The 27,063-nt window shown below is 42.0% G+C and overlaps 1 protein-coding gene across 1 annotated transcript in view; it reads left to right on the top strand.

The window, feature by feature from the left end:
• TFCP2L1 (transcription factor CP2 like 1) overlaps positions 1–26,682 on the top strand; it is a 31,649-nt gene extending 4,967 nt beyond the window's left edge. The window contains exons 3-15 of the mRNA XM_086615477.1: positions 13,521–13,597; positions 15,184–15,289; positions 15,562–15,668; positions 16,437–16,589; positions 17,471–17,581; positions 19,271–19,362; positions 20,698–20,746; positions 20,843–20,936; positions 21,828–21,918; positions 22,598–22,698; positions 23,710–23,852; positions 26,141–26,192; positions 26,645–26,682. Of these exons, the coding sequence (XP_086471603.1) occupies positions 13,521–13,597; positions 15,184–15,289; positions 15,562–15,668; positions 16,437–16,589; positions 17,471–17,581; positions 19,271–19,362; positions 20,698–20,746; positions 20,843–20,936; positions 21,828–21,918; positions 22,598–22,698; positions 23,710–23,852; positions 26,141–26,192; positions 26,645–26,682 (1,214 nt within the window). The remainder of the gene's footprint in view (positions 1–13,520; positions 13,598–15,183; positions 15,290–15,561; positions 15,669–16,436; positions 16,590–17,470; positions 17,582–19,270; positions 19,363–20,697; positions 20,747–20,842; positions 20,937–21,827; positions 21,919–22,597; positions 22,699–23,709; positions 23,853–26,140; positions 26,193–26,644) is intronic.
• The last annotated feature ends 381 nt before the right edge of the window (positions 26,683–27,063 follow it).

Below are 27,063 nucleotides of genomic sequence, written 5' to 3'. Positions count from 1 at the left end.
GCTTGGGGAGGATTCTTAATATTGCAAGTCCGCAAGTGCTGCTGGAGGGCATTGCCGGAGGATGAGTTAGCAGGTGACCAAGGGCTCCTTGGTGGCCTGGGCAGTGTGACATCGTTCCTGCTGGCTGGATGATGCAGCTCTGCTCAGTCCCTAACTGGACGAGTTGCTGGGGCTCAGTGCAGCAAGGTCCTCTATAACTGACCTCATCGGCTAATTTTTACTCCTGGATAAACAAGCACTGTGTGCTTCTCTAGGCTTTTATTTTTTCCCTTTTGGCAGAATTTGTGCAGACACATCTGTGGTTGGAATTTGGCTGTCACTTTGCAGCACCTCCTGCATGTGAGTCCTGAGGGCATCAGACCTCTCCAGGCACAAATTGTGCTAAAACTTACTACGCTTATTTTCTGCCAGGCTGTAAACAAGGGCATTAGCCTGGCAACGAGCTGAATGCTGTCTGCCCTGTTACTGAGACCCTCTCCTGCTTCAGGGCACTTCCCCAGCTCTGCGCACTGAGCATGAAGCTCACTCAGGTGCCTTTGTGGCTAGGTTTCTCTCAACGCTCGTACAAATCAGAGCCCTGACCTCGTTTGGACTCTAAACCTCAGGTGCAGCTGGCTGCTGGATCTGTGTTGCTAGCTGGTAGATCCATGGAGCCCCCTGTAGAAAGATCAACCACGTGCTGCAGGCTCTACCCAAAGAGTCAGATGTTTCCTGTCATGTAAGGTAGCACTGTGCTGTCTCCCAGGATTGGAAGATGCCTGAGATTTGTGATTGTGTCTTCCCAGTTTATCTATCCAAATACTGCAGACCCCAGGAGGTGAGACGGGGCATATCAAGGGTGAGGTGGAGATGAATCTTCCTGTGGAACATAATTATTTCCTGTTTCAGAGTAAAAGATTTTTTTGTTGTGAAAAGCAGTTGATGGCCAAATATTTTAGCATACATGAGGCAGTGCCTGCTTTTTTACCTTGGTAGGGCAAAAGTTAGACAAATCTTTACACAATACCATGTTTTAAAAAACTGTGTGACTACAGCAGTCTATGGTTTCCTATTTAAAGTAAGACTGTTACTGCCTTTGCAGATGGACCATGTTGTGTTAGGCTTTTTCCTGCTTACTATTGCAAGGAGTTGTCTTCTGCTCTATCTTGACACAGTACTGACCTGTTTCCTTGGCAGACCACCAGTTCTTGGATATCTTCTGCATCTGTCTTTCAACCTTCAAGGGGGAGGGTGAGATGTGTCCTTGCAGAATACACCCTGGAGAGCATGAAGCTGGACAGGCCTGGAGGAACAAAGCAGGAATGAGGCTGGCAAGAGCTGTGCAGTGGGCCAGAGTTGGGAAGGGGCTGGAGGAAAAAGTAGGCGCTCCTTAGTACTGTTGGCTTGCCGCCACAGTGAATGGAAACAGCACCTTTTCCTAGAGAGTCTTTGGGGTGATTAGTGGTAAAAGGTGATATGTCTCCTGACAGTTGAATGGCTCACTGCTTTCTGTTCCTCTTGGCAGGAGCTTTGCATCTGCCTGCTACAGTCTCAGGAGCATCCTCACCTCTTTTGTTTAAGCTCCCAAGCAATTTGTCTTCCTCCTTACACTGAGATGCTCTGGGTTTCTTGAAAGACCTCTTGAAATTCAAGGCGCTCTATATGTAGATGGATTTTATTTCTTCTTGAGATCTTGCAATGTACCTACTTAGAAAGCCATTCTGCTCCACTCCAGCATGTTGCTTCAGAGTCCACACCATTGGCTGCACCCTTGCTCCCAGCACTGACCCTTTCCCATAGCAAGGGCAGGTCTTGACTGTAAATTTGTCTGACGTGTAGCCTACCTTGATACTGAGTCTCTTAGATCAAAATCCCTTGCCTATGCTAGTTAAGAAAAAGGCACTGGATTCTGCTCCCTCTTATGGGTATGGGCTGCTGTGAGAAGCTTGTGGGTTCATTGAAGGTAACTACAGATATGGGGAGAACAGGATTCTGTACACACTTTCAGCCAGCTGTGGTCAGAGCTAGAGAGTCTAATTTCTATTGGTGAGATATCAGTGAGGACATTGCCTGGGGTTTAAAAGTGATGAAGGTTTGTATTGCAATTCCGGGACATCGATTGGGTTGGCAGGTAACCTCCTATTTCACTTAGAAGTTTCTGTTGAGGAACATCTACATAAAAGGATATTTGGTCTTTTTCATGACATCTATGTCAAAAACATGTTCCTCATGCATTGACCTTCTGAAATAAAAAATAAGAAATGTGTCTGTTTAAAAGCAAAAATTAAAGTCCTTGTGTCAAATTTTCTTCTGTTTTCAGCAAGACTTCTCTGTGGGAATCATTTTTGATTCTTGAGCTATGTAGTTTCCTAGTAGGTACCTGTCGTGTAGATATTTTCCCATCCCTTCTCCAGAACCAGAGAAGGGTTCTGCAACACCTTACGTTGACCTGCTTGACACAAGCCAGGGAATTCCACCCAGACACTGCCACACTGATCTGAATTGTCCTGCCTGAGCTAGAACAAAGTGCAAGCTAAAGGCTCTGACAGAAAATAAATCCCATTAGTAGAATTATGTTGTATGAGCCTGAGGAGACCTCTAGGCAGCTCAGGTTTCTGAAGCCAATACTCACGGCATGGCAGAAGAGCTGACTGACTGCAGAGCACTGACCCAGCTGCAGTGCCATAGCCATCTCGTGCAGCAACTAAGCCCATTCCTTACACCTTATTGTCTTATGCTGGCTGTAAGCAGAGGGACACCTCTTGCACCTTACCCTCTTTCTGTGCTTATCATGGTCTGGCCAAACACTGTTACATAAAACTTCCCTTCTTCCTTGTGTGCTTGAGTTTTGTGATGGATTACTTTAGCAAATGGGTAACTTCATTAATGGATGTCCCACTGCCCTGTCTGTGCTGGGGAGAGTGTCAGTCATAGCTGGCTCCTAGTAAGGCAGATACAAAGACACAGTGGCTGTCCCAGTGTCAGCAAAGTCATTCACATCCAGAGTAGTTACTTATCCAAATCTTGAAGACTGAGTTTGGGGTTTTCTGCTTGCTGGGTGACTCTTGCCACTTGCTGTCCAAATGTTATTTCCTGACTCGAGCTCTTCACCACTTAGTAACTGACCTTTTGTCACCGTGAAGCAGCTCTGCTCCCTGCCCTGAATGGCTTATTCCACACATGACTGGTTCAATGGTAGTTGGTGAGTGGACCAGCTCAAGAGATAGTCCATGTGCAGAACAGGGTAAAAGAAAACTCAGGTCTGACAGAGCTATGGAGTGGGGAAAGCTGAAAGAACTGGGTAGTGAATTGAAAGCCAAGTTGCATAGCAGAGATAGAAGAAGAACCAGTAGAGAGATTCAGGTGAGATCTTAAAGGGTTTCATATGGGCTAGGAAGAAGGGCTGTCCAGTGGCTGTGTTTGTGTACAAATGGGAAAGGGATGGGAGAGTGCTCCAGGCTTATGGAGTGTAATGAGTTCTCATGAGCCTTGCTTGTTGCTGGATAGACGCAGAGGGATGGTCAGTGGCATTGAGGAGGAAGAAGTCTTTGGCCTGGGCCCTCCACAAGGGTGAAAGAGAACGCTGAGAGGACTTCTGAGGTGGAGACCAGTGTTTTCAGCAAGGACAGGGGAAGCGTTTGTGAGGGAGCATAAGAGAGTGAGCTTAGCTGTTGTGTTGACTCGGGGACATTAGGCAGTGGCAGGCTCCCAAGCTTGTCTGCTCCAGTTTGAAACTGTGAGTGCTTGCTGGCTGCAGCTCTAGAACCAGCCTGTAAATGAAGTAACTAGAGTCAAATCCTTAGCTTAGTTTCCAAAGACTGACTCATTACACTTGTCTTTACCGATTTCTTCCCTGCCTGCCTTCCCACATTCCTTGGGAAGCTGGAGCCAGAGTCCTGCTAGCCCAAATTGAACATGATCTTAGTTTGCTAATCATTAGGGCAGTTCCTACATTGAGATCTTTGTAGGACCTCAGGAGGATTACTCATCCAATGGGACAAAGTATGGACTTATTAGTATGGTGTCTTAACACTGCTGCACCTCCAGTCCACAAAACTGGTAAAGGTGCTGTCCTCAGATGAGAAACTGCTGCTGGCATCACTCCTTTGGTCAGGGATCGTGTCTGTCAACAGAGCTATGCTGGCCAGAAGTCTGCAGCACAAACATCGCCTAACGTTTTTGGAACTAGCCCGCCTTTTAGCACTATTTCAGTGTCTCTTGTGGATAGGGATTTTCAGACAAACAATCAACCAGCAACCATATTACAAACCACTGCTTTAGCAAGAGGGCTTGATGCAGTTGCATATTCCATGGTCTGCAGTCATATGGGGTGTGGTTTGACCATGGCTGGTTGAAACTAGTTTCAAACACGGACAGAAATGGGAGGAATGAAGGTGGTTCTGGAAACTGCACCAGGAGGAATGCAGAGGAAACAAGCACTGTACAGTAGATCTGAATGCTAGTAAATGGAAGGAAATAAAATCATTCCTTTAAGAAACAAAACAAAAAGCCAAAAAACACAAAAACCTGAAAGTCATTGCCCAAGGGAATCAGCTTGTAATGCCAGAACCACATGTGAACTGTGAGCTGTTCAAGTCATGATTTTTGTTTCATGACCAGCATTGGGTTGGCTCAGAGCCTCAGATCTAAATTGCTCCAAATAGAGGGCAGTTAAGGTTGTCGGCAGAGGGTCACTGAGAGCAGGCTGTGGGACAAATCCAGTCCTGTCCCTCAATGGTACTTCACAGTAACTGGCTGTCACCTGCCTGTAAAGTTTTCCTGGGCTCTGTTCAGCTCTCTAGATCTGCGGTATGTGACTTGTGGTTCTTGGATGTGCGAGGATTTTAGTATACAGCTGGTTAGGAAGGCTGGCCATCTCTTCTTTACAGTGTCTTCCAGGAGTCATCTTTATTGCCAGTCCTAGACAGTTCAGAAAACAAACCAGCCAAAAACCCAAACCATGAGAGAAAACCACTAACATCTGAGAAAACCTGTGATGATATCGGAAGCGTTGATGTAGAGGTACATAACAGCAAATGCCTCATGAGGCTAATGATGGACTTAGTCTGGGTTGCACCTAAATGACAGCTCTAAATTTCAGCTCTCAGGTGCAAAGGCACGTATCCAGGTTCAAGGCATGCGTGCATAAACTGGTCCACTTTAAACTGTGCTGTTTTTAAAATTTGCTGAGTTGTCCTGCGTCATTTCGCTGCAGACATGTTCTGGTTTCTTCTCCAAAGAAAGGTGTGGAAAGCACTGGGCAATGCGCAGCTGAAGAGGACACCTTGAAACTGATTGCTAATTGCTTGGGTGGGAGATGAAGTCACTTACAATAGAAGACAAAAGCGAACCTTTGCCTCCTTTAAAAAGTCTAAAGTTCAAATTCGGTTGTCTAATCTTCTACAGCCAGAGAACCTAGTTTTAAACACTGAGATTTACAGTAAATGAAAAAAGCTGTTTTGTATTGACGTTAACTCCTACGTAATTGAGTTTTTATGGGGTCACAACTGTCTGAATGTTTGTAGTTTTCCTGGAACAATTCTTTATTTGCCTAAATGAAGTGTAGAGAAGGCTGAGTGACCAGCTCTGCCTGGGTGTGCTTCTGGTTTAATTATAGCTCTGTTTATGGGGATATTTTTGCTTTGTCCTGCCTCTTTTCCTAACAATCGCTGCCATTACTGACTAAGCCCTGGGTGTTTCAAGGAGCTCTGCTGCTGGTGGCGTCTCCCATGTGAACATGCCCTCCACCTTTGCCTGAGATCGTAGGCACAACAATGACTTTGTGTCATTGAACCTGTGAATATCAGGTGCTGCCTGATGGCTGCCCTCTTATGCATCCTTGATCTCTGATCATTGTGGAGTGCCGTACTGCTCCTTGACCCATTTCCACTCTGTTCCTGGATTTGGATGGCTTAAAAAAATGGCTAACAAAGCTTGTTTGTCTTTCTCATTTCTGAGACTGGCTGCTTGGTGTTTTTGGTTCTTGTGGTGCACCTCTTCGTCTTTGGAGAAAGAATTTGTCTCCTGCCTGACTTTGAAGACAGCTCTGAGTAGGTTCTGGTGCCTCAGCTGAAGCCGTTAATTGCGCTAGCAGCAGTTTCCCCATATGTTTGGCAGCTCTGTCTTCGCTTGGCAGCCCAGGATAAACAACCCTGTCTCCAAACCACACCATCCCTAAGTTCACTATGAATCTTGCTTCAGATGACAGGGCACCTCTGTATAAGTAGAGCATCTGACTTCTGTTGTCCCTAGGAAGCTAGAATCTCAGTTGTCTTTTAACCAAGAGACTGTTTTCTATTCTTTCTATAATCCTTTCTTCTGTTGCTAACATCTGGATGAAATTCAAATGGGATTGTGAACTTGGTGGATTGTAGCCTGTACGCAACTCCTACTGGAAGCCCCTAGACTGCGTTTTGTTCTCCCACTTCCATAAATCTTCAATATCTGTGAAGGAAGGAAGTGCTCAGAAGTTCTTCTGAATATAGTGGAAAGTAAAAGAATATCTGTAAGATTTTTTTCCTTATATTCCATGTCACTTTTTTACTTTCCTCCATAATCCATATCTGTTTTGAGATTCCTGTAATTATGATAGTGAAATTTTTGCCTGGGATTTTACAGTGGCAAAATACGTTTTCCCCCCTGCTCTGGGGTAGGCACTGACTGAGTAGCCATGTGTGGGAGTGGGACTGGCTTTATCCCACTTTCTTACTGCAGAAATGTGGTGAAGGAAGCTGCTTACCTGAGGGCATCTGAGGGAGCTGCTAGGTGGAGTGAGGAATCGTGCTCAGCTCTTCTGCATCCCACTTCAGCACCCTCACCTGGGACCATTCTTCTTAGTTATCTGAAACTCAAGTAAATAATACACTCAAAACTACTCTTACAGAGCTATAAAACCCGTTGTCCAAATTGACTTAGAACAGGTTGAAACCAGAAAAAGCCTGTATTTTTTACTTACACAGAGGGGACTGAGGTTTTCTGAGCTGGCCAGATGTGACTAAGATAGTCCTAGGTGTTTCAAGTACATGCTAGAGAAGTGGAAATACAGGAAGAAATTATTTTCACAGGGCAGATATTTTTTCAGCTTTCCCTCAGAAGTCCATAATTTTTTTCACTGATTAATTTGTATTAAAAATCAGAGTTTATATCATGGCTTAGATTAGGTGGAGTCCATCACAGCGGACGAGGTCTATGCAAGAGAAGCCCAAGTGCATGCAGTGAACTTAGCAACTGGGAGTGTTTCTGTGTCTACTGGCTGGGTTTGTGTCCTTGATTCAAAGTTAGACTGTAGTCTTGGAGGAACTAAATGTACATCCCTCTCTTTTGAGTGGAAACCACTGTAAATGAGGAGCATTTCTGTTAGTGCCTGTTAGCTATGAAGTGTCATCACTGCAAAGTAGGCCATCTTCAAAAGTCTGGGAAGAGTAGGGCTCAGCCAAATGTTCATATACTGAATGAGCACTGAAATTTTCCTCCAGCAAACTTGGCTTCGAGGCATGTGTTTGGTTTTCCCACAAGAAAGATGTAGGGAAAGAGAAAGAAGGGGACAAAGAAACCCTCTCAAGTTAGGGACAGATTGTAAAAGGAGGAAAGCCATAGGAAGCTCTATGATGTGGTAGTAGAATTAGTTGTTGAATTGCTCTGCTGTGATCATGTAGTCTTGCTACCCTGGGGTAGTGGCAAGTAGGGCAGGTGTCCTTAGCGATCAACTCAGATGGGTACTGAAACACAGTGGAGCTAAGGTAGCTTTGCTGCAAAGGGAAACAAGCAGGAGGCAGGTGAAGGGCAAGACAGTGAATACTAAAGCAAGACATGCATGAATTATTGTTCTTATTGCCACAGCATAAGCAAGTTCAGAAGGAGACCAAACAAAAGAGGAGTTTGTGAGCATTGGTCATGACTGAGCAGCTTGATACGGATACAGTCTGGACACTGAATACCAGAGAATGGGAAGATATGGCCAGGAAAGGGCTGGCTGTATTCACTGTGCTCCATCACTGGGTGCTTATAACTGGGTGCTGTGTTGAAGATGAGATGTGGGGAAAGATGAGCCTGCAGGGTCAGGCTGACTCTTGCATTCCCGTTGCATTTCCTGGCCCACAGTTGTTCCTTCTTTGCAGGGTTTCCATGTTCTTAGCATAATGGGAGCTTTCAGGGTGGCCTATTGTGTAGCTGGTGAATTCATAATATCCACTGGATAAACATCTCCTACAGCATCTTGTCAAATGAGGCTGTAGTAAGCAACTGCAGAATATCCACTGCCGTTTGTGGCCCAGGGAGGGAGGATTCTTCTCTTGCTCCTTGTCCTGCAGGGTGTCTGCACGCGGGACGCTTCAGCAAGTCTTACGCTAAGTTTGATTTTTGCTTTTGTCTGGCTAAAAGGTGTGGGCAATCAAGCATGCAGGTTCAGATGCCAGCTCTGTCACTCCAGGCTGTTTAGCCTGGGGGGTTCATTAATCTTTCTTGTGTGTGCCTGATGCCCTGAATAGTTGCATTGGCTCTTTCAAAGGTGATCAGTCCTGCTTGCTGGATGTGCTTCAGTTTGGGAGGATAAATGCTTTCTATTTTTTTTCCTCCCCCTCCTTCTGCCTGCTGCATCTGACTGTCAGCATTCCTGTGCCTTTATCTATGCACTATTTAGGATGTCCATATAAAGTTGCTAAATGGAATTTTTATTGGCCAGCTTGGCTTAATAATCAAACAGTTTCCAGGCTGGTTCTGTCTAGTGCTGTGTGGATCCATTCAGAGAAAGAGGACTCACGGTGGTTTTTTCTTTCCACAGACTTTTTGTTGAGGATATTGCTTAGTCTAACATTAAGTTTTGTTTAATTGCTGGAAAGGCAAACAGTCTACTTAGCTAGATTAAGTGAGGCCTGAGTCATATTGGTCTGGAACATCAGCATCTTAATTGGAAATTGGTGTATTGTATCAGCGTGTCGTGCAGAAAACCACAAAACATGTAGTGCAAGTGGCCCTTGAAACTTAACACCAAAACAAAAAAAAAAGCAAGCAGGATATTGTGATTGTGTAGCAAATAACGTTTGAACAAAATGTAACTTTGAGCTTGAAATAATGATCATCTTTTATAATCAGAAATTGCCTAAAATTCCTGATGGTTGACTAAATTCCAGCAATGGAAATCAGTTAAGCTGTTACGATTTGTACCTTCTGAGTGGGTGAAAGCGTTCCCGTGTTGAACTAAATAATTTTTCATCCGTACCAAATTGTTGACTTTCAGTTCTTTTGTCCCCAGACTAAGTGGTCATGCCTGCATTTAATGTGCCTTAATTACCAAAGACAATAAAAGTTAAAAACGTAAACGGTCTATAAATCCTCTTTAAGATAGATGCAATTGCTTTATGAATCACCAAGCAAGAACTCTCTGGACTTGGGTGGTTACTACTTTGCTAGATACTACTCTTGTTTGCGAAGCAGGGTTGCTTGAACCCTAGCCTAGGAGGCGATTGCATGAATTTGCTGTTGCTCAGGGAATGTCTGTTCAAAATACAAATTACAGTGTATCATCACCCGCCCAGGTTTTTATTGGTGCCCCTGAAGCTTTCAGTGAAGCTGGGAGACAAATTGCATCTCAGGAATTTACTGTAGTTTTCTAAATGTTTATCATCGTTCTGTTCTCTGCCTGAGGTAGGGAAGAAGGGTCGTGGCAGGCTCGGAGCGAGGGGAGCTCCAGGTCGCACAGGCAGGCGGGAGGCTGCTCTGGCCTCACCTGTGCTGGGGATTTGCTTGCAAAATGTCCTCTTTGTTTCAGGTAACGACAGAGATGCTTTAAGTGCCTTTGTCTGCATGTGTCCAACATTACAACATGACCAGAGGCCAGGCCGGTCACCAGCTTTGAAGCTTGTCAGCTGAAGACCAGATATTGGTCTGACACTGGTCAAGATCAGACCGTTCAATCAAATCATTGCAGAGTCTCAGCATTGGTACCCTCTGCCCCTGTCTACAGCTTTACTACCAAGCATTGACTTGGAAAGATGTAGTTTAACCCTTATTCATCTATATTTCCATCTGAGACAGATGGAAAAACTCAGTATAGGGCAGCTCTCTATATTTCAGCCGTATGTTTTGGGCTGAGCTGGTCGCAGTCTGTCTTGGGAACTGGGAATACAGTTTGTTTCGGTCACACTTGCAGCCACGTTTCTTTACAGATTTAGGTACTGGAGTAAGAATGATCTGTTACTGACTTAGTTGTAGCAGAAAATTGTCAGCCTGTGCCTGCTAGTGCTGGTGAGTCAGCGATGCAGGATTCAGAGATGATCTATGTGTTGGAGCCTTGAGTGACTTTGCCCTCTTTGATGCCAGGGAGACTTCAGCTTTCTTCAGGTTAGGTCACTGTTACTCACTTTATTTTACAAAGGGATCTTGTTTTCCAGCATCCAAATACTGATTCTTTAGGGTTTTTTTTTTTTTTTTTCCTGGAATTGTTATAATTGCAGGGCTTAGATTATAATTCGCCATTTCAGGAGTTTTGCTGGTAGTGATGGTGGAAAATATAGGGTAAACGAAGTTTGGAAGGTATTTTTCGAGGGGAAAAATATAATCCAAGCAGTTTGGTGCTATAAAAGTACGAGTATCTGAATGCTCTCCATGCTATAGCAATGAATTACAGGTACCATTAGCCACAAAGCAATGAATTTGCTGGAATAAGTTGTAAGGAGAACGAATTTTTCAAAATCAATACCAAAATATTTATATATGAAGGAATTGCGAGGAATTAGGACCAAATTCTCACTGACAGAGTTCCACAGAGAGGGAAATAAACTGTATATTTTCTGAAGCTTGGCTGGAAGCAATCTTGTTTTCATAACAATTCTGTATAGTAACTGGAGTTAAACATTCAGAGGTCAAGGGGAAAGCAGTTAGCATAAAATACTATTTTGATTGAGGGTTTTCATGGTGTAAACTGAGTTCCAGGGCTTACATCAGATGACCCATATATCTTTCATCAAAGCGTTTTATTTCCTCTTTGAATTTCCATTTAATATTAACTCTATCTCCACTACTGGAGGTTTCTTTTTTACCAGTGGACAGAACCTGTTTCCAACTCCATCCAAGCTTTATCAGTCCCGTCAGGAGAGAGGTGTGCGGTGCCCACTGTCTTCCAGGTTGCAGTATTGTGCCAATCCCCTGCAAGTGGTTGGAAGATGCGTGCTGCAAAGTTTTTGAGTACTTGGTGCTAGTTTGAAAGGAACAACGGCTGATGGTTTTGTGCCCATTGTTTTCTTTTGTCTCATTGGACACTACAAATAAGCAAATTGAAGTGACCAAAGAGTAGGAGTGTATCAGTGCACAAAGGGGTCCTAAAAAACCTGCTCGCTCCTGAGATGCTCGCTGAATGGCTGGCAGTGCTTCTGGTTCTACCATTGCCTTCCTCTATAGCATAGCTCATGCCACTTAATTTCTCTGTCCCTGTTACCCCATCTGAGTACAGTCATAGATATATTTTACTCTCTTGGATGCCCATGGTCTCAAATCATAAATTAATTTTCTGTAAGGATAAATTAGCCTCATATTTGCATGAGAATGATCTGTAAGTGCAAGAGATGCTTGGCTGTGTAAATCTGTTTGAGGCAATGAACTATATCACTCTATAGCTGGTGAAATCTAACCTTGAACTGAACAATTTAGCAGGCAAGTACTTCATACAACATAGATACATGTGTACAACATAGATACATGTGTACAACATAGATACATGTGTACAACATATACACAGGTACATAGTACAACAGACATGGTGCTTAGGGACATAGTTTAGTGGTGGATTTGGTAGTGCTAGGTTAACAGTTGGACTCGATGATCTTAAAGGTCTTTTCCAACCTAAACAATTTTATGGTTCTATGAGAGAAAACCAGTTCTGAGCCTGATCTTTTTATGCTAATGCAATAGTATTGGTTATGTGGGGAGATACGTATCTCTCTCTGAAAATTTCCAAGTGAACAATATTAGTGTGTATCAGTGGGAATATTAGAAAGTCTCTTGAGTTAAAGTGTGGAAGACCTCAATTTCAGGACTGTGGTTTACAAAATCCACTTTTGTTGTCCAGCAATCTTCAAAGGAAGGTCATGATTGTCGTTTTTGTTTACTTATGCGCAAAGAGATGGGTTAAGATCTATGTATGTTTCCAATGCTTAATTTGGTACTTTGCATGATTTGTTCTCCCCTGTCCCCATGCCCTAAGCCACTTGCTGGATTCAAGGGTCATTTCCTGTTTGCAGAACTCCTATTGACATCAGTAGGAGCGTTGTGCAATCATTTGGGGCTTCAATACGGCCTCTCTTGTCCTTTTTTTTTTAATCTCCTGTAGCCAGCTGAATAAGCATAATTATCCTTGCGTTCTAGTGATATGGTCTGTACTCAACGCAGGCAACTGGAAGAACTGGGATTCCCAAAAGGGAATCTGCCTGAAACACGGTCCCTTTCTGACACGTCTGCTGTCATAAGTCTTCTGTTTCTAGATCCAGGAATGTAGCATTTTTTGTCTCTGCCGGTAGCAACTGCTTAGAGGGAGATATATCTGCTTTGCAGTTTTGCACAGGGCCAGTTTCATGGAGATACTGGTTGAGCCAGAAAACCCAAACTGATCTCCTTCTTGATGCCTGTCTTGTACCCTGTACGTTTTTCAGTAGAAGAGAGGATAGCAAGATGAACAAGAAAAACTAGCTGTAAGGTATACATGTGCTCCATTTATCCTAATGATCCTGTCCTGCCTCTGCACCAGCTGTAGGTTTATTGTAAAGTATTTGTGTTATACAATGAGCTTTTGTGCTGTCTTAGCCATTTGTGCATAAGGTATTGAGACATCAGTCTCCTTTGTCAGCTGTGGAGGAAGATGTTTTTTTATAAACCAGTTAGCTAAATTCTACTGACCTGGCTAAATACCTTATGCTGAGGGGGGTGGTGGTGGGGTGCTGGAATATGAATTTCCTTCCTGGAGTTGGTCCTTGCACATGCTGTAATACCCGTTGCTGCTTCCACACGCATGTCTGAAGGAGTATTTCTGCCCTGGGCATCCATGTTCAAGGCCTTATGAAAGAAATCTTGTATTTCTGGTTCACCAAAACACTTACAGGCCTGACTGCTCTTTGAAGAAGGCAGGATTTTGCCCATGTTGCTATCCTCTGCAGAATATTGCCTAGAGCCTGTTGTGCCAGCAGCTCGTCGTCCAACCTTCACTTTAGCAGAAGGGACATATGAAGGCAGCACTGTTTCAGCCACGTGACATGGGGGGACAACTGCCTCGAACTCCTTGGTGACTTTTGAAGGGTGACCAGAAAACTGTGGCAGTCCTGGGAGACAATGATCGATACCTGACTGAGAGCTTTTAGCAGCCAAAAGACAAACCTTCCTTTCAGATTTCTGCTGTGCTTTAGCACCTACTCGATTACTGGGGCAAATGCATTATGTTACCCAAAATGAGCTTTCCCTGATCAAACGTTATGCTTTATTAGCCACATAAATGCCAGCATGACTCTCTCATTGCTACAACATATTAAACACCTTGGAAATGTTTCCTTAAACTCTAGGTCAGTCTTATGAAATCCGTCTACTTGAGAATAGGAAATTGGGAGAGTTTCAAGATTTAAACACAAAATATGTAAAGGTAAGGAGAAACATAGATTTCTTTTCTTCCTGCTACTACATACAGCCTCTAATGAAGGGCCTGACCTTGCTTACACTGAGACAATGGAAAGTACTTTGCCATTGTTTTTAATGGGAGCAGGGCTGATGGAGCTGTTGAGTGCTAGTTTCATGGGACTATGCAGCTTGGCTTTACAGGGCTTCAGGGAAACCTTTATTCTGTTTGTGATCATGACCCCAGAGTTTCCCTGTGAATATTGGGTTCAGGAGAATCCCAAAGTTCAGAGGTGAACATGGTCAATACCGCTGAGAGGCAGACTTGTCTCCCTTCTTAACCCCAGCAACACGCCTGGGTTCTTACACGTCAAATGGAGGACCCTGGTGTTTACATCGTTGTGCCATGCAGCTTCTGCAAAGCTCCAGTTTGGTTTGGTAATGAGCATAATTATGAACATACAGAACTTGGTTGTTTGTTTCTGGGGAATTTTTGTTGTTTCCTCCCTCCCAAAACAGTTCAAATTAAAGAACTTGGGTCTGGATCTCTGTTCCGGATCCAACTTTCAAGCTGTCCTTTCCCAAATTCTTGGTTGTTCTGCCTCAGGATTTCTTTTGAGAAGTGGGAACTAGTTGCAAAATTTGAATTCCAATCTGGATTTCAAATGTTGTCCAAATTTAGGCAGTTCCCTGTTTGTCTTTCGGGCCATTTCAGGAAGCATGTGGATTGGGATTCCAATTTTGCAGGCGTTCTCACTGTGGCTTGCTTGCTTCTTAGAGCTAGGAGATTTGGGCATTTCTCAGGTTCATTGACAAAAAATGCTCACTCTCATTTGATATAGAAGTCCTCACCAGGAGCATGGACTTGAGAAACTGGGAAGTAAGGAGTCATTGACTCATGCTAGCGTAGCACTCTCAATATATATTAGTTAGGTGTACTTTGGACTTGTCTGCCCTGGGGATTGCCCTTATTCCAGCCTTTTTTCTCCAGTTATTGACATGGCTGCACCATTGCAGGCTAGAGATGAAAATTCTGCTGTTACAGAGCTTTCCTATTCTACACTCATTTAACTGGGGCAAATCCATACCAATGACTGGCTGTCAATGGCTGGAATCAAGTTTAATTCCCACTGACAAGGTGTCTGGGCATGTCAGCTCCACCGGTGCAGGGACAGGTGAGCTGGCTTTCAAGTTTGCTAGTCAGAGTGGAATATACTGGGGTTGGGACATGGTACAGACACATTAAATATTACCCCTACGTGAGCCATTTTAGGTGTGGAGGCAGTATAGTGATGTTTACATGGCATGACACCTAAGATTGGGTGGACATTGCTATAGTGCTTCCAGACTGAATCCCAAAAAGCTGTACGGAGCTGTGTTACACAGCGTAGACATGCGCTGTAAAGGGGGAAGTGTGTTGCTCTCTCACTCAGGGATCCCTTATGATTTTGATAAACATGGTGATGGGTCTCTTAGGTGGACCCTCTACTCTCCTCATGAATGGGGGTGAGAAACATAACAGATCAGCTTTTGCTTCTACGCTGGAAAACCAAAGTCATCTCAAGAGAAGGGCCTCTGGATCACGTTGTTCATCTTGCTGTCTTTTCTTAACAGAGCATAATTCGTGTAGTTTTCCACGATCGACGCCTGCAGTACACAGAGCATCAGCAGCTTGAGGGCTGGAGGTGGAGTCGGCCTGGGGACCGCATCCTTGATATAGGTGAGACTATTTCATTATCGTTCCTGTGCAGTGTTTGGAAGTGAGATGCTGAATGATGTATGGAGTGTTTGCATGTGTGGGTTTTTTTTTTTTTTTATATCCTACACTTTTAGGAATCCTTTGTCTTTGGGTGGAAAGGAGATCTAGCACTATAGGTCCCAAATAGATGTATCATTGGTGGCTTGTCTTTTCACATGAATCTTGTAATTGTATGGAAATGCTTTCTCTCTTCAATTTAGTATTTTTAAAATTTTAGGTGTTTTCTTCTACAGATATTCCACTGTCAGTTGGTATCTTGGATCCCAGGGCCAGCCCAACCCAGTTGAACACTGTTGAATTTCTGTGGGATCCATCAAAGAGAGCCTCAGCATTTATTCAGGTAAGGGAGAATTGATATTCCTGTGCTAAATAAAAAGACCTGGAGAGTTAAGGTAGCCAGAACATGAAGAGAGAAAGATGCTAATGATAATATACAAACTCAAGTGACAATCATGTATTATTATATTCATTCATTCATAGATTCATAGATTTCTAGGTTGGAAAAGACCTTAGAGATCATCGAGTCCAACCGTCCCTAGTCCCCATTAAACCGTATCGCTAAGTAGATCATCCACCCTATTCTTAAACACATCCAGGAATGGGGACTCAATCACCTCCCTGGGCAGCCTATATTGTAGGATACTTGCTAAACCAACTTGCTAGCTATTTGCTAGCTTTGGAGTATCACCTGGTACATCTAGGATTTTCTTTTTTTAAAAAAAAAATAATGTTGCTTTCTAAGCATGGGCTTTGTCTGAAGGAAACTGTTCACAACCTGTTGGTTTAGCTTGCTTTCCTCTTTCATGAATATTTCTTGTCCCAAGTGCCAACTATCTGTTTTTATTCTGTATACAGATATGTATATATCTGTAATATTCTGTATATTCTGTATATACTGAAGTCAAAGGATGCTCTTCCTGATGCCCTGTTTCTTTCTTGATCTTCTAATGGTTTTGTCCTGAGGAATAAGAACGAAAACATGTGAACTCTTCTGCCTCTCTTAGTTTCTCAGGAGGAGCCAAAACCTTATGTTTAGGCAAAATCTGAAATACAGATTTGCATGGCTTCTAACTATCTCCAGAGATGAGCATAGCTTTTGTTTTGCCAGGTACATTGCATCAGCACAGAATTTACTCCACGGAAACATGGAGGAGAGAAAGGGGTGCCCTTCCGAGTGCAAATTGACACCTTTAAGCAGAATGAAAATGGTGAATACACAGAACACTTGCATTCTGCAAGCTGCCAGATCAAAGTGTTCAAGGTATGAGGTAGTTTTGACTTTGTCTTCAAATAGATTAAGACACAAGAACGTGCACAGCTTTTAAATTGTGTAGGAGTGATGCAAACAGTGGAATAAAAGAACAGACTTTTAACCGGGTATGCTTAAGATCTTGAACAGGACCCTTGTTCACAAAGTGACATGAACACTGAACTACGCAGCAATTCTTGTTCAATTCAAATGACCCAGGTGCTGCATCCAGATTTATGCCAGTCCATTGTGCCTTGAACACTATACAAATACTGGGATATTCAGAGTATCCACTGTGTTTTGGTACTCTTAGGAAATCAAGATGTTATGGCATCCCCAGTTTCTTTGATTCAATCCTCCATGAACAATTAGAGTATATCTTGGAGACCTTAAATACCCTTTGCTTGTTGCAGCGGAGTTCCTCTCCATGCTACCTGGAGGAGAGAAAGCATCTCTGAAGCTCCTAATCTGGTCATGGCAGACCTATAGCCACATAACAAGCTTTTCAAAAGGCTGTTTTCTCGAAGGATCTGCTGATTCAGTTTTGGTCCTGTGAGCAATGTCTTTCCTGTTCCTGGAGAGATGGTACAAATACCAGTTGAGGTGCATAACTCATGGGGGCATGGTCTGAAATAGTTGGTATCAAATCTCAGGACTGTGGTCAGCCTATTTTGGAATTACGATACGCATTAATGGGGAGATGTTATAGAAACAGTAGGGATGTTTGCCTAATTTTTTTGTCTAGAAAATGCAGATCTGATTTGTGTGATATGTAGAGTCCCCATAAATCTTAAGGACACTTTTGTGAAGAGATTAGGAAAAAAAATCTGTTGGCCTCTGTCTCCAAACTTTTAATACTTGGCATAAGGGAAAGCTTATGCTTGTGCTTATAGCCTAAAGGAGCAGACAGAAAACAGAAGACTGACAGGGAAAAAATGGAGAAGAAGACCACCCAAGAGAAGGAGAAGTATCAGCCTTCCTATGAGACAACTATTCTCACAGAGGTAAAGTGTTTTAGACACATCATAGCACTTCAGCATGTTGGGAGAGAGATTTGATAGAAAATGCAGTCTAACTGAGCCCTGGAGATTGTCTCGTGGAGACATGTATGCCTAGATCTGGTTAAAATTGAGAGTAGAGTGAAATTATAAAATATTTCTCACTGTTGAAATTAATAAAAGATGCCAAAGTTTCTTATGTTTCAGGTTATAAACCAACCCTCAACAGCCTAGCTTTAAAAGAAATGTTTTTCATGTCTTCTGCTGTGCTCCCAGGCACTTGTCATGGCACTTAGATGCCAGTTGTATGAGGCATTTTCTTCAGAACTGTCTGGCAAAGGCTCATGTTGGAGATGGGACACTTGAACAGATGAATAGGCTGTCTGATTAAATTATTAATCTGTTTTTCTATGAACATGCCTATGAAGCTACTGTTACATACAAGATCTCAGAAGATTCTAGCTTGTGCTCTAGGAATATCTTGAATGTCTTTTACTCTCTTGCATCTGGTGTAGAGGTGTATTACTAAGATGTATATATAAGCTTCCCCGAGGCTGCAAAATTACTAAGCAACAGGGCTCAAGACAGTGGTTTAAAAGTGCTGTTCCATCTCCCTGTGGGAATGTCTTGTCATTTGATTTAGTTCTTGTTGTTTTTGAAGTGGCTTGCTGGACTTCCAAAAATGAGGGTTTTTTCTTAATTTAAATAAACTTCCTGTTTGTGAGATCCAGTCTCTCCCACTCAATTTTCCTCACGTTGCCAGGAGGGACCAGCGTGCTTTCTAATTCAACATGGTGGTTATTAACGAGGCTCTTGTGTACCCAGACCTAATTCTACTGAGTTGGCAGATCCCAAACTCTCCCTATGAGCTCTGATGCACTTTGACATATTGCATGGGGAAATGTGAGTTGCCAAAGAGTTAAATATTTGCTAGTATTTGTAGAGATGATAAAACTCCAAAGCTACACTTGTCGTCTTTTTATCATTGCAAACAAGGATACTACAGAGCATCTTCTTGAGCTCTTGAAGGCAGTGGCTTGAAGGGCTCTTGAAGGGGCTAGATTTCTCCTACTGATTACAGTGGCTTAAATTCAGAATAGTCACCAACTCTAGCTGGGTTACTCTGGTTACTACTGTAATGGAATATGGAGTTTGACCTATATTTGTGAAGGCTTTTAGTAGCTTTGTATCTGTCTATCTTAAATTTTCTCCATGTAATAACTATTTACAACTCAAGCTCTTCGCCAGAGGTTTTAGCAGGCTGGTTCAAATTCTGCTCTTTCACCGGTATAAACCTGAAGCAATGCCACTGGAGCATATTTGTCACTCTTGCCTGGATTTAATTATGGATTTATAATTGAAACCAGGGGTATTTCTGTGTCGTTGCTGCCTTCAGTCTGAGTTGACTTACTGGCATTGCTCTGACTTACAGCTGTGCACACTTTGGCCCAGTGTTATTTGGGGACAGGCTTTGTGAAATGGGAGAAATGTGGAATGCACAACTGGAATCAATCTGGCCCCCTGACAGCCCACTTGGAGAGCAGCGTAGAAAATCCATGGCCCATCTTCTCCTCCCAGCAGGAGTGATGAGCTGAACTTAGTGGCGTGGCAACAGCATGAATGTGGTATGAGAGGAGAATCAAATCCTTTATTTCCATCCTTATGAAAGTATCCCCGCTGCCTTTCTTCCAACAGTGCTCTCCCTGGCCAGATGTGCCTTATCAAATGAACAATGCTCCATCTCCAAGCTACAACAGTTCTCCCAACAGCTTCAACCTTGGAGATGGGTATGTAACAAGTAAATGCTTTATCTTTCCTGTTGATGTGGAAGCTTTTGTGTGCATGTGTTTTGTGTCCATGCATTTCATACTCTGGAAGAAGAGGTCGAGGACCACCCTTCCTAGAGAGGGGAAAATATTTCCCACAAAGCCTTTTATGACCTTCCATCCAGGAATTCCCTGTAATGCAGAGTACTCTCTGTATGTCCGCTGCTTATGTGATGGCTGGGAGGTGAGCATCAGAGGACTATCAGGGCAATTCCTGCCATGAATTTCCTCTCTACTCTTCTGTGGGGATCAGAGAACACACCATGCCCCATACTGGAAATTCCCAGTAGCTTCTGGTGAGAACATTAGAGACTTTCAGCCTTCAGCACCTCTTCAGAGTTGTTATTTCTTCCTTTCTGTCTTGAGGTAGTCTGAGGTGCTGAATTCCCAGTTGAATTGGATGTAAAGAAGTCCTGTCTGGGACAAAACAGCCTGAGTTTTGAGAAGCTATTCCAGAACAAAGAACTAACAGGAAGCATGTTTAGTTCAAAATATAGCCATCATAAAGGAATAGTTTTAGTGGTCCTGAAACACCCAAGATGATAGCTGATGACAGAAGTATTCAGCAGGGTCCTTTGGTTCTTCTGAGTCTTCCCTGCAGCATGCTTTCCCCTCGGAATTTGGCATAGGCCTTTCTTTTCCTCCTCTAGTACTCTGAAGCCTTGTCGCCTTTCCCTCACAGTGTATTAATTAATCAATGTTGTATCACAAATTTTCAATGAGTGACCTCAACCTATGAATAAGGACAGAGACTGAAATGATAAAAATTGGTGTTAGTAGAGAGATCTGTTGAGCGTTTTCTTCCAGGGGTATTAACTCTCTGGGAAAATCCTTAATGTGTTGAAGTCCTGTCTATGTTTTAGGGGGATTTAATAGAAATGTGGTTTTATGTAATACAGTTAAATTGCAATTTACCATGTTTAAGGTAACACCAGAGTTGAATTATAAGGTTCTTTATTCAGTTTTTGTGAAGAATTGTTATTAGACAGTGGATTTAGTTAGGGGATTTCTAAGTCACCTGTATAGAAAAGTTTGAATGAGGTCAGTACACTGAGTTTTTTCTCTCAAAACCTCAGCTGGACCTCAACTGACCAATAAAAGGCTCAAGAAGGGATTTTTTTTTTTAAATTCTTTTTCTTGGTCCAGATTTTGGACACCTTTTTAAAAAAAAAGCCAAGTTGGTACGTAACTTGTGATAGTTGAGTCAAATGTAGGAGGGGAAAGAGGATGGGCACTGCAATGTAAAATTTAAAATAATATTTTTTTTTCTCTTTCAACTTTATATAATTTTTTTAGCAACAGTTCTCCAACCCACCAAGTGGAGCTCCTGCCTCCCAGCAATGATGTAAGTACTCAAGATCATGTTAATGTGGTGCTTTTCTTTTTTAGGACTCTGGTGAACAGTTCATTTCAAGACCTTCTTATTCTTTTTGCAATGTAGCATCTCCTTCCTTCTGCTTCTATTCAAGATGCCCAGCAGTGGCTTCATCGTAATAGGTTCTCTCCATTCTGTAGACTCTTCTCAAGTTTTTCGGGTGAGTTTAAACACTCCAATTATTTTGTCTTTATTCTCTTGTGTAAGCGCAGCTCATGCTTTATATCAATAGCATCTGCTGCTGGCCATCATTAATAAGATCATTGGTCTGATCCAGTGTGGTTGTTCTTTTGGTTTTAGACTAGTTAGCATTTGCCAGAACAGTTTGTAGAAACATAGAATAAGCAAAGATGGAAGAGACTAAGTTAAGATGGAAGGGACTTCTTGAGTTCATTAGGTGTAACCCTCCACTTGAAGCAAGTCCGGGGCCTTGTGCAGTTGCGCTTGAGTATGTTCAAGGTTGGAAATTCCACAATGTCTCTAGGTGACTTCTTCAAATACTTGACTACTCTCACAGTGAAAAAGTTTTTCCTTATACCTCATTTCCCATCTTCCATCTTCTGTCTGCTGCCTCTTATCCTGTCCATGTGCACCTTTGAGAAGAATCTGACTCTGCCTGCAACTCCATCTTCACTGGGTCCTCCCATTAGGTAGTTGTACACAGCAGTAAGATGGTGGAAGAGGGAGTTGTTAAAGATGTTGAAACCTTGAGGAGCCTCCCTCTGACTTGCAATGTGATTAAGTAGCTTGGTGAACATGGCATTTATAGAAAATTAGGCCATTTAATGGCCAATGTTAAATACCTAGCTTGTGTCTGAGTTGGCTAGTATATCGTCCAGTGCAGCACTGCTCTTTTGGCAGCTTCTAGCTCTCTGTTTCACAATGACTGATTTGCAGTGTGCACCTCTCTGAGTTTGCAACTTCTCTGGGCAAATCTGTCTGATGTAGCTTTGTGAATTCTCTCCCTCTGCCCTTTCCTGCTGTCCATACGCACAATCTGGAAGCTAAGATTTGCTTAACTTCTGAAAAAAAATCAATTTGAAATACGTAGGTGCTGACTTACTGAAGATGTCCAAAGAAGATTTTGTTCAAATCTGTGGGCCTGCTGATGGAATTCGGCTCTTTAATGCAATCAAAGGAAGGTTTGTACTTCTTCCTTCCTATTTTTTTTTTTGTTACGGTGGCATCCCTTGGTAATTTCAGTGATAACTAGAAGTTAATCCTGGAGCTGTAGCATTTAGACTTCCTTTTAACACTTCAGAGAGGTAATTTCAGAAACTGGAGATCACAGTGGTATTCAAATCCAAGCACAGCTCAGAAATGTTGCTGAAATGGAGCAGCATAGTGTGCATCTCCAGTGGCTTATATGCTACCAGCTGATAGCTTCCATCCACTTCATATGAGACACAGCCTACAATACCCTGTGTTGCATCTCCATCAGAAGTAACAAACAACAAACCAACCAACCAACTGCTGGAGCCTCAAATGACTCTTAAACTTACTTTTATTACAATAACATCATAAATCCTACAGTTGGGCAGCATTCAAATCAGTAAAGGCAGATATGATAAGCTGCTTGGCAAGTGCTGTAAACTGTTTATTCTTATCTGATCCTGAAGAGATTAAGTGCTCTGCACTGTACCACCACCTGGCAGGGGGCTCTTACTAGACCTCATAAGACATCTAGTCACCAGCATGAAGACTGTCCCTTAATTGGTTATTTATGCACAGCCTGAATGATTCCATCTCACTGTTTGGTAGCTGACTGGAACAATTTTAGATCTACTAAGTAACTCACTACTGTTTTTTAATAATTCATAGAAATGTAAGGCCCAAGATGACAATTTATGTCTGTCAAGAACCAGAGCAAAACAGGTCTCATCTCCACCAAAAACGAGAAAATGGAGATGGCAGTCTTTGTGGTAAGTTTGTATGCATGGATTTTGTTAAACTCTTATCTGATGAGAGTGCTGCTTTTTGCCTGAGCTCCTATGTGGGACAGCTTGGTGTCCTGAGTGTTTAAAGATGTCCTGTTTATCCCAGTTCTGCCACTTTGGTTAGTTTCAGGGCTACAGGATTGAACTGGTACTGTTGGCCTGGGGAACAAACCCAACTTACAAGCTATCTGCAGAACACCACAGCAAAATCTCTATTCAGTTCTTAATAGCGACTATAGCATTAAAAACTACCTTCCAATCCACAATTTGCTTTAGATTATGGCTTGCTTGAAAATGTTCTAGGAAATAGGAGGCTGATATATCTTAAAGTGAGTTTCTAATTCTTGGAAGTTCAAAGCTTTTGGGGACTCACTACTCTTAACTATACCTCATGACATGATGTACGATCAAATGAGACTAGAAATTGTCCTTAGTTCTTGAACAAAGTATTAGCCAGGCACAGCTTTTCTGCCTGGTTGTTTCTACCACTTGGATTGGATTTAAAAAATAACACTGTCATCTACAGTTATTTGGTACATCATAGTCTTTAGTTTGTGTCTATGGGATCAGTGGGATAACATTAATAACATACTAGTTTTATGTAACATAATATCATATGCTTGACAATTTGATTTGATCTACTTTAAAATGTCAAAATCAGTAACAGTATTTTATCAAAAAAAAATTAGCATATTTATGAGAGGGTTTTTGTAGTGCCCGTGATACATGTTGTCGTTAGTCCCTGTGTTTTCCTCTGGGCAGAGTGACCTGTGCTTTATTTGCCCGCTGCATCCAAATACTGGGTATTTTTCTACAAATCATCAAACTGGGTATTTGGTGGCTGCTTTAAAGGTACTAAGCTTGTTTATTTCTTGTCAAGATTTGAACCTTGATTTTAAACCCATTTGGTTGTTGATATTGAGCATTTTGGTGTTATCCATAGTTGCTATTCTATAATAACTCTAGAATTCTGTAATTACTTTCAACTTGTTGCAGTATATCATGCAATCTTCTTGGAAGAATTGACCACGCTGGAATTAATCGAGAAAATTGCAAACTTGTACAGCATTTCTCCACAGCAGATAAATCGAATCTATCGGCAGGGACCCACAGGGATCCATGTATTAGTGAGCAATGAGGTAAGGGGTTAATGCAAACTCTGTCAGAGCTGTAACAGTTGTCTGACTTCTTGAGGTTAGAATGACCTTTTAAATTATGAAATGAATCTTCAAGGAAGCTTTGCAAAGTTACTAATCCCAACAAGTTAAAGCAAACACTTAAAGCAAATCATTCATGCATACCATTGATTTTGGTATGGTGTTAAGATCTTTGCTTTGTAAAAGAGTTGTGTTGTTTGTTTCTTTTAAACAAAACACAACAAAGCACAACAAAATTAGTCATTTCCTTTTCATGTTGGCTACTTAAACAAATTTTGAAGTGAGGATCTAAAGTGAGAACCTTTAAAATTAAATAGGAAAGTTTCCTAAAGAAGGCAAGTTTGAAAATCTGTAGGGCAATTAGTCTCACTTCTTGGCCAGTGATTACAGCCACTGGGTCAGTCAGCTCTGTGTAAGTGCACGCTATAATTTAATGGACCTCTGCTAGCTGTTTGTGTCCCATTATATGATGGATTAATTTAGTTTATTCCATTAACTTGCAGGTTAATAGTGAGTTGCCCTTCTTCCTCTTTTCCCCCCACTAAATTATTTACTCATTCATGCACCAGAATCACTTAAAGAGCTTCATTTATAAGAAACGTTGTTAAAGCAAATGAAGCAGAGCATAGGTCTCAACTGGAGCCTAAATTGAAGGCTGTAATGCATATTCCTGAAGTCTCCTTTCTATTTCAGCCTGATTAAATCTGAAACCTTGATGCTTTATGGATGTAAAGTGCTTGGAGGCAACTCTTGGTAGGGGAATTGCCTGAACCAGCTTGGGTATAAGGCTTTAAGTATTTATTTAAGTCAATTATTAACAATGTCTATTGGTTTTTTAATATTTTTTTTTTCTTGTTCTAGTACTATAGTGGCAAGAGTGAGGCGCTATATGAACGTACTGCATGCATCATTAGGCACAGACACACAGACTAGCTAGTGAAGTTTGATTTGCAGGAGCAGGGGGTGGATGCTAAGCCCAAAAGAGAATAGGGAGATTAGTCTAAGTTGAAAAGGATATTTGGTGTGAGAACTTAGAGCTGGAATGTGCTCTACTTGAATGATATTTAATAGCTAGGAGAAGACTTTTGCATAAATCTGGATTTTTCTGGGCTGATCAGAGAGATTCTGATCACCTCCTCTCTGAAGTTAGGTGTCCAGCATCTGCTTCAACTGTATGAGACTCCTCCTGAACGTAATTAACTTCCTCTGTCCCACACAGCTACTCTAAGATGAGAAGACGCATTGACAAAGAATGAAGCTTAAATGAGCATTTCAGATTGGATCTGAAGTCAGCTGAATCTCTTAACTCACCTTGTTAGTTAGGGGCCTCACTAGAACCTGCACGTGTTCTGAAAATCTAGTTATTTCTCATGAATAACTCAAATAGCTTTAGATACCGATCTTGCTTCCCATGATCTGCCTTGCCTCTCATAGCAGTTTAATTAAGATTCCTGTGCCTCAGCAAAATATGAACAGGTAAATGATTCCTGCAAGCACAGCATCTATACTACTGTCTGGTCAAAAGAACCAGGTGAACGCTGCTGAGATGACGTTTCAGTAGCAATATTCCTTTGTGTGGCAAGGAGTCTGTTTCTCAGGGCTGACGACCTCTAGATACTATTTCAGATGCTGAAGTAAGCTCAACTGAGCTTCATCGTTCAGATGAATGTGTATCATAGAATGATTTGGGTTGGAAAGGACCTTAAAGATCATCTAGTTCCAACCCCTCTGCCATGGGCAGAAACACCTTCCCCTAGATCAAGTTGCTCAAAGCCTCATCCAAACCAGCCTTCAACACTTCCAGGAATGAGGCATCCACAGCTCTTCCAGTGCCTCACCACCCTGATAGTGAAGAACCATTGTTTCCGTTGTTAGATTTTAGGAGAGGAACTGTCTTCATCCTGTCTAAACTAGTATAGCTTCACTGAAGACAATTAAGAGCTTGTTTTTTAATAGACTAATTGGAGCAGTATAAGAACTTGCAGGATCAACAGCTGCAAAGAGGATGGTAAAATGCTGAACAAGGTAGATCAGTTCCAGGCAAGCGTGTTAGTATGAGCTTCTCTTAAGCACATTAGCAGCTGCAAGGATCTTAATGAATCAGTCATGTACTTTAATAATCCTATGAGCAGGGTTACTCAGGACTGTGTAGGACTGGACACCAAATTGTGTTTGATACCTCTGACCTAAAGTCTGTACTGTCACTGAAAGAAACTTAAATTTGATTTCTAAAAATATTTTGTGTTGCCTTTTTTCCTTCTGCCCTTCAGATGGTGCAAAACTTCCAAGATGAATCTTGTTTTGTTATCAGCACATTAAAAGGTATGTATTGCTGCCACTATTACATGCAGCTCTAAAGATAATTTCTCCTTTCGCTTGCACCAAACATTATCACAAACTCGGTGCTGTTATCCTGAGAAGATAAGTAGTCTAATTCAGTGTAAGTCAAGGTGTTGCATCAGCTTACACTGTGATAGACTGATTGATCCATGCTTTCCTCAATTACACCGTTATAAAACTTCCATAAATCCATTGATGCCACTGACACAAATGAGCAGAAAACGATCTAGTAAAATGATAAAGATAACAGCTATTATCTTGTATTTTTTTTATGTAAATACATTGACCTACACATTCAACATTGATTTTCATGTGTGGGTTGTGGAACAAAAGTACAAACTATTGCAAACTACCTAAGAAGAAAGTCTGGAGTTCTGTATCGGTGCTGTTTTCTAAAAGCAATGAAAAAATGCTTTTCATTTCTTTTTTTACAGCTGAAAGCAATGATGGCTACCACATCATTTTAAAATGACCGTGCTGCACAGAAAGACTTTTAACAGCCTAAAATTTAGTGCCTCACTGAGATTGCTACAACCTAGACTGGAAACATGAAGAACCTTCTGGTTAAAATGCTCCTGTGAACTAAGAATCACCAAACAGCTTAAGGAAAAACTTACTTTTACAGATATACATTTCTGGTGATGTGTGGTTTTGTTTTTTTCTTTTAAGCTGGAGCTGAGAACATCCTCAAAGCTTGTACATGTTTCTTCCTCCTTCCTCTCCTCTTCAGTCTTAAAAATTGTCGAGGTTTCTGCTTATTACTTAGAAACATCTGCCTTGTACTAAAGGGAAATGAAAGATAAACAAAACCCAATTCTCTAGACCCCTCATGGTTGGGTGAATAGATTTATTT

This window comes from Tauraco erythrolophus, chromosome 8, assembly GCF_009769465.1.
Source record: "Tauraco erythrolophus isolate bTauEry1 chromosome 8, bTauEry1.pri, whole genome shotgun sequence".
NCBI lineage: Eukaryota > Metazoa > Chordata > Aves > Musophagiformes > Musophagidae > Tauraco > Tauraco erythrolophus.
The sequence above is the reverse complement of the archived record's forward strand: the minus strand, read 5'-3'. Positions and strand labels throughout refer to the sequence as shown.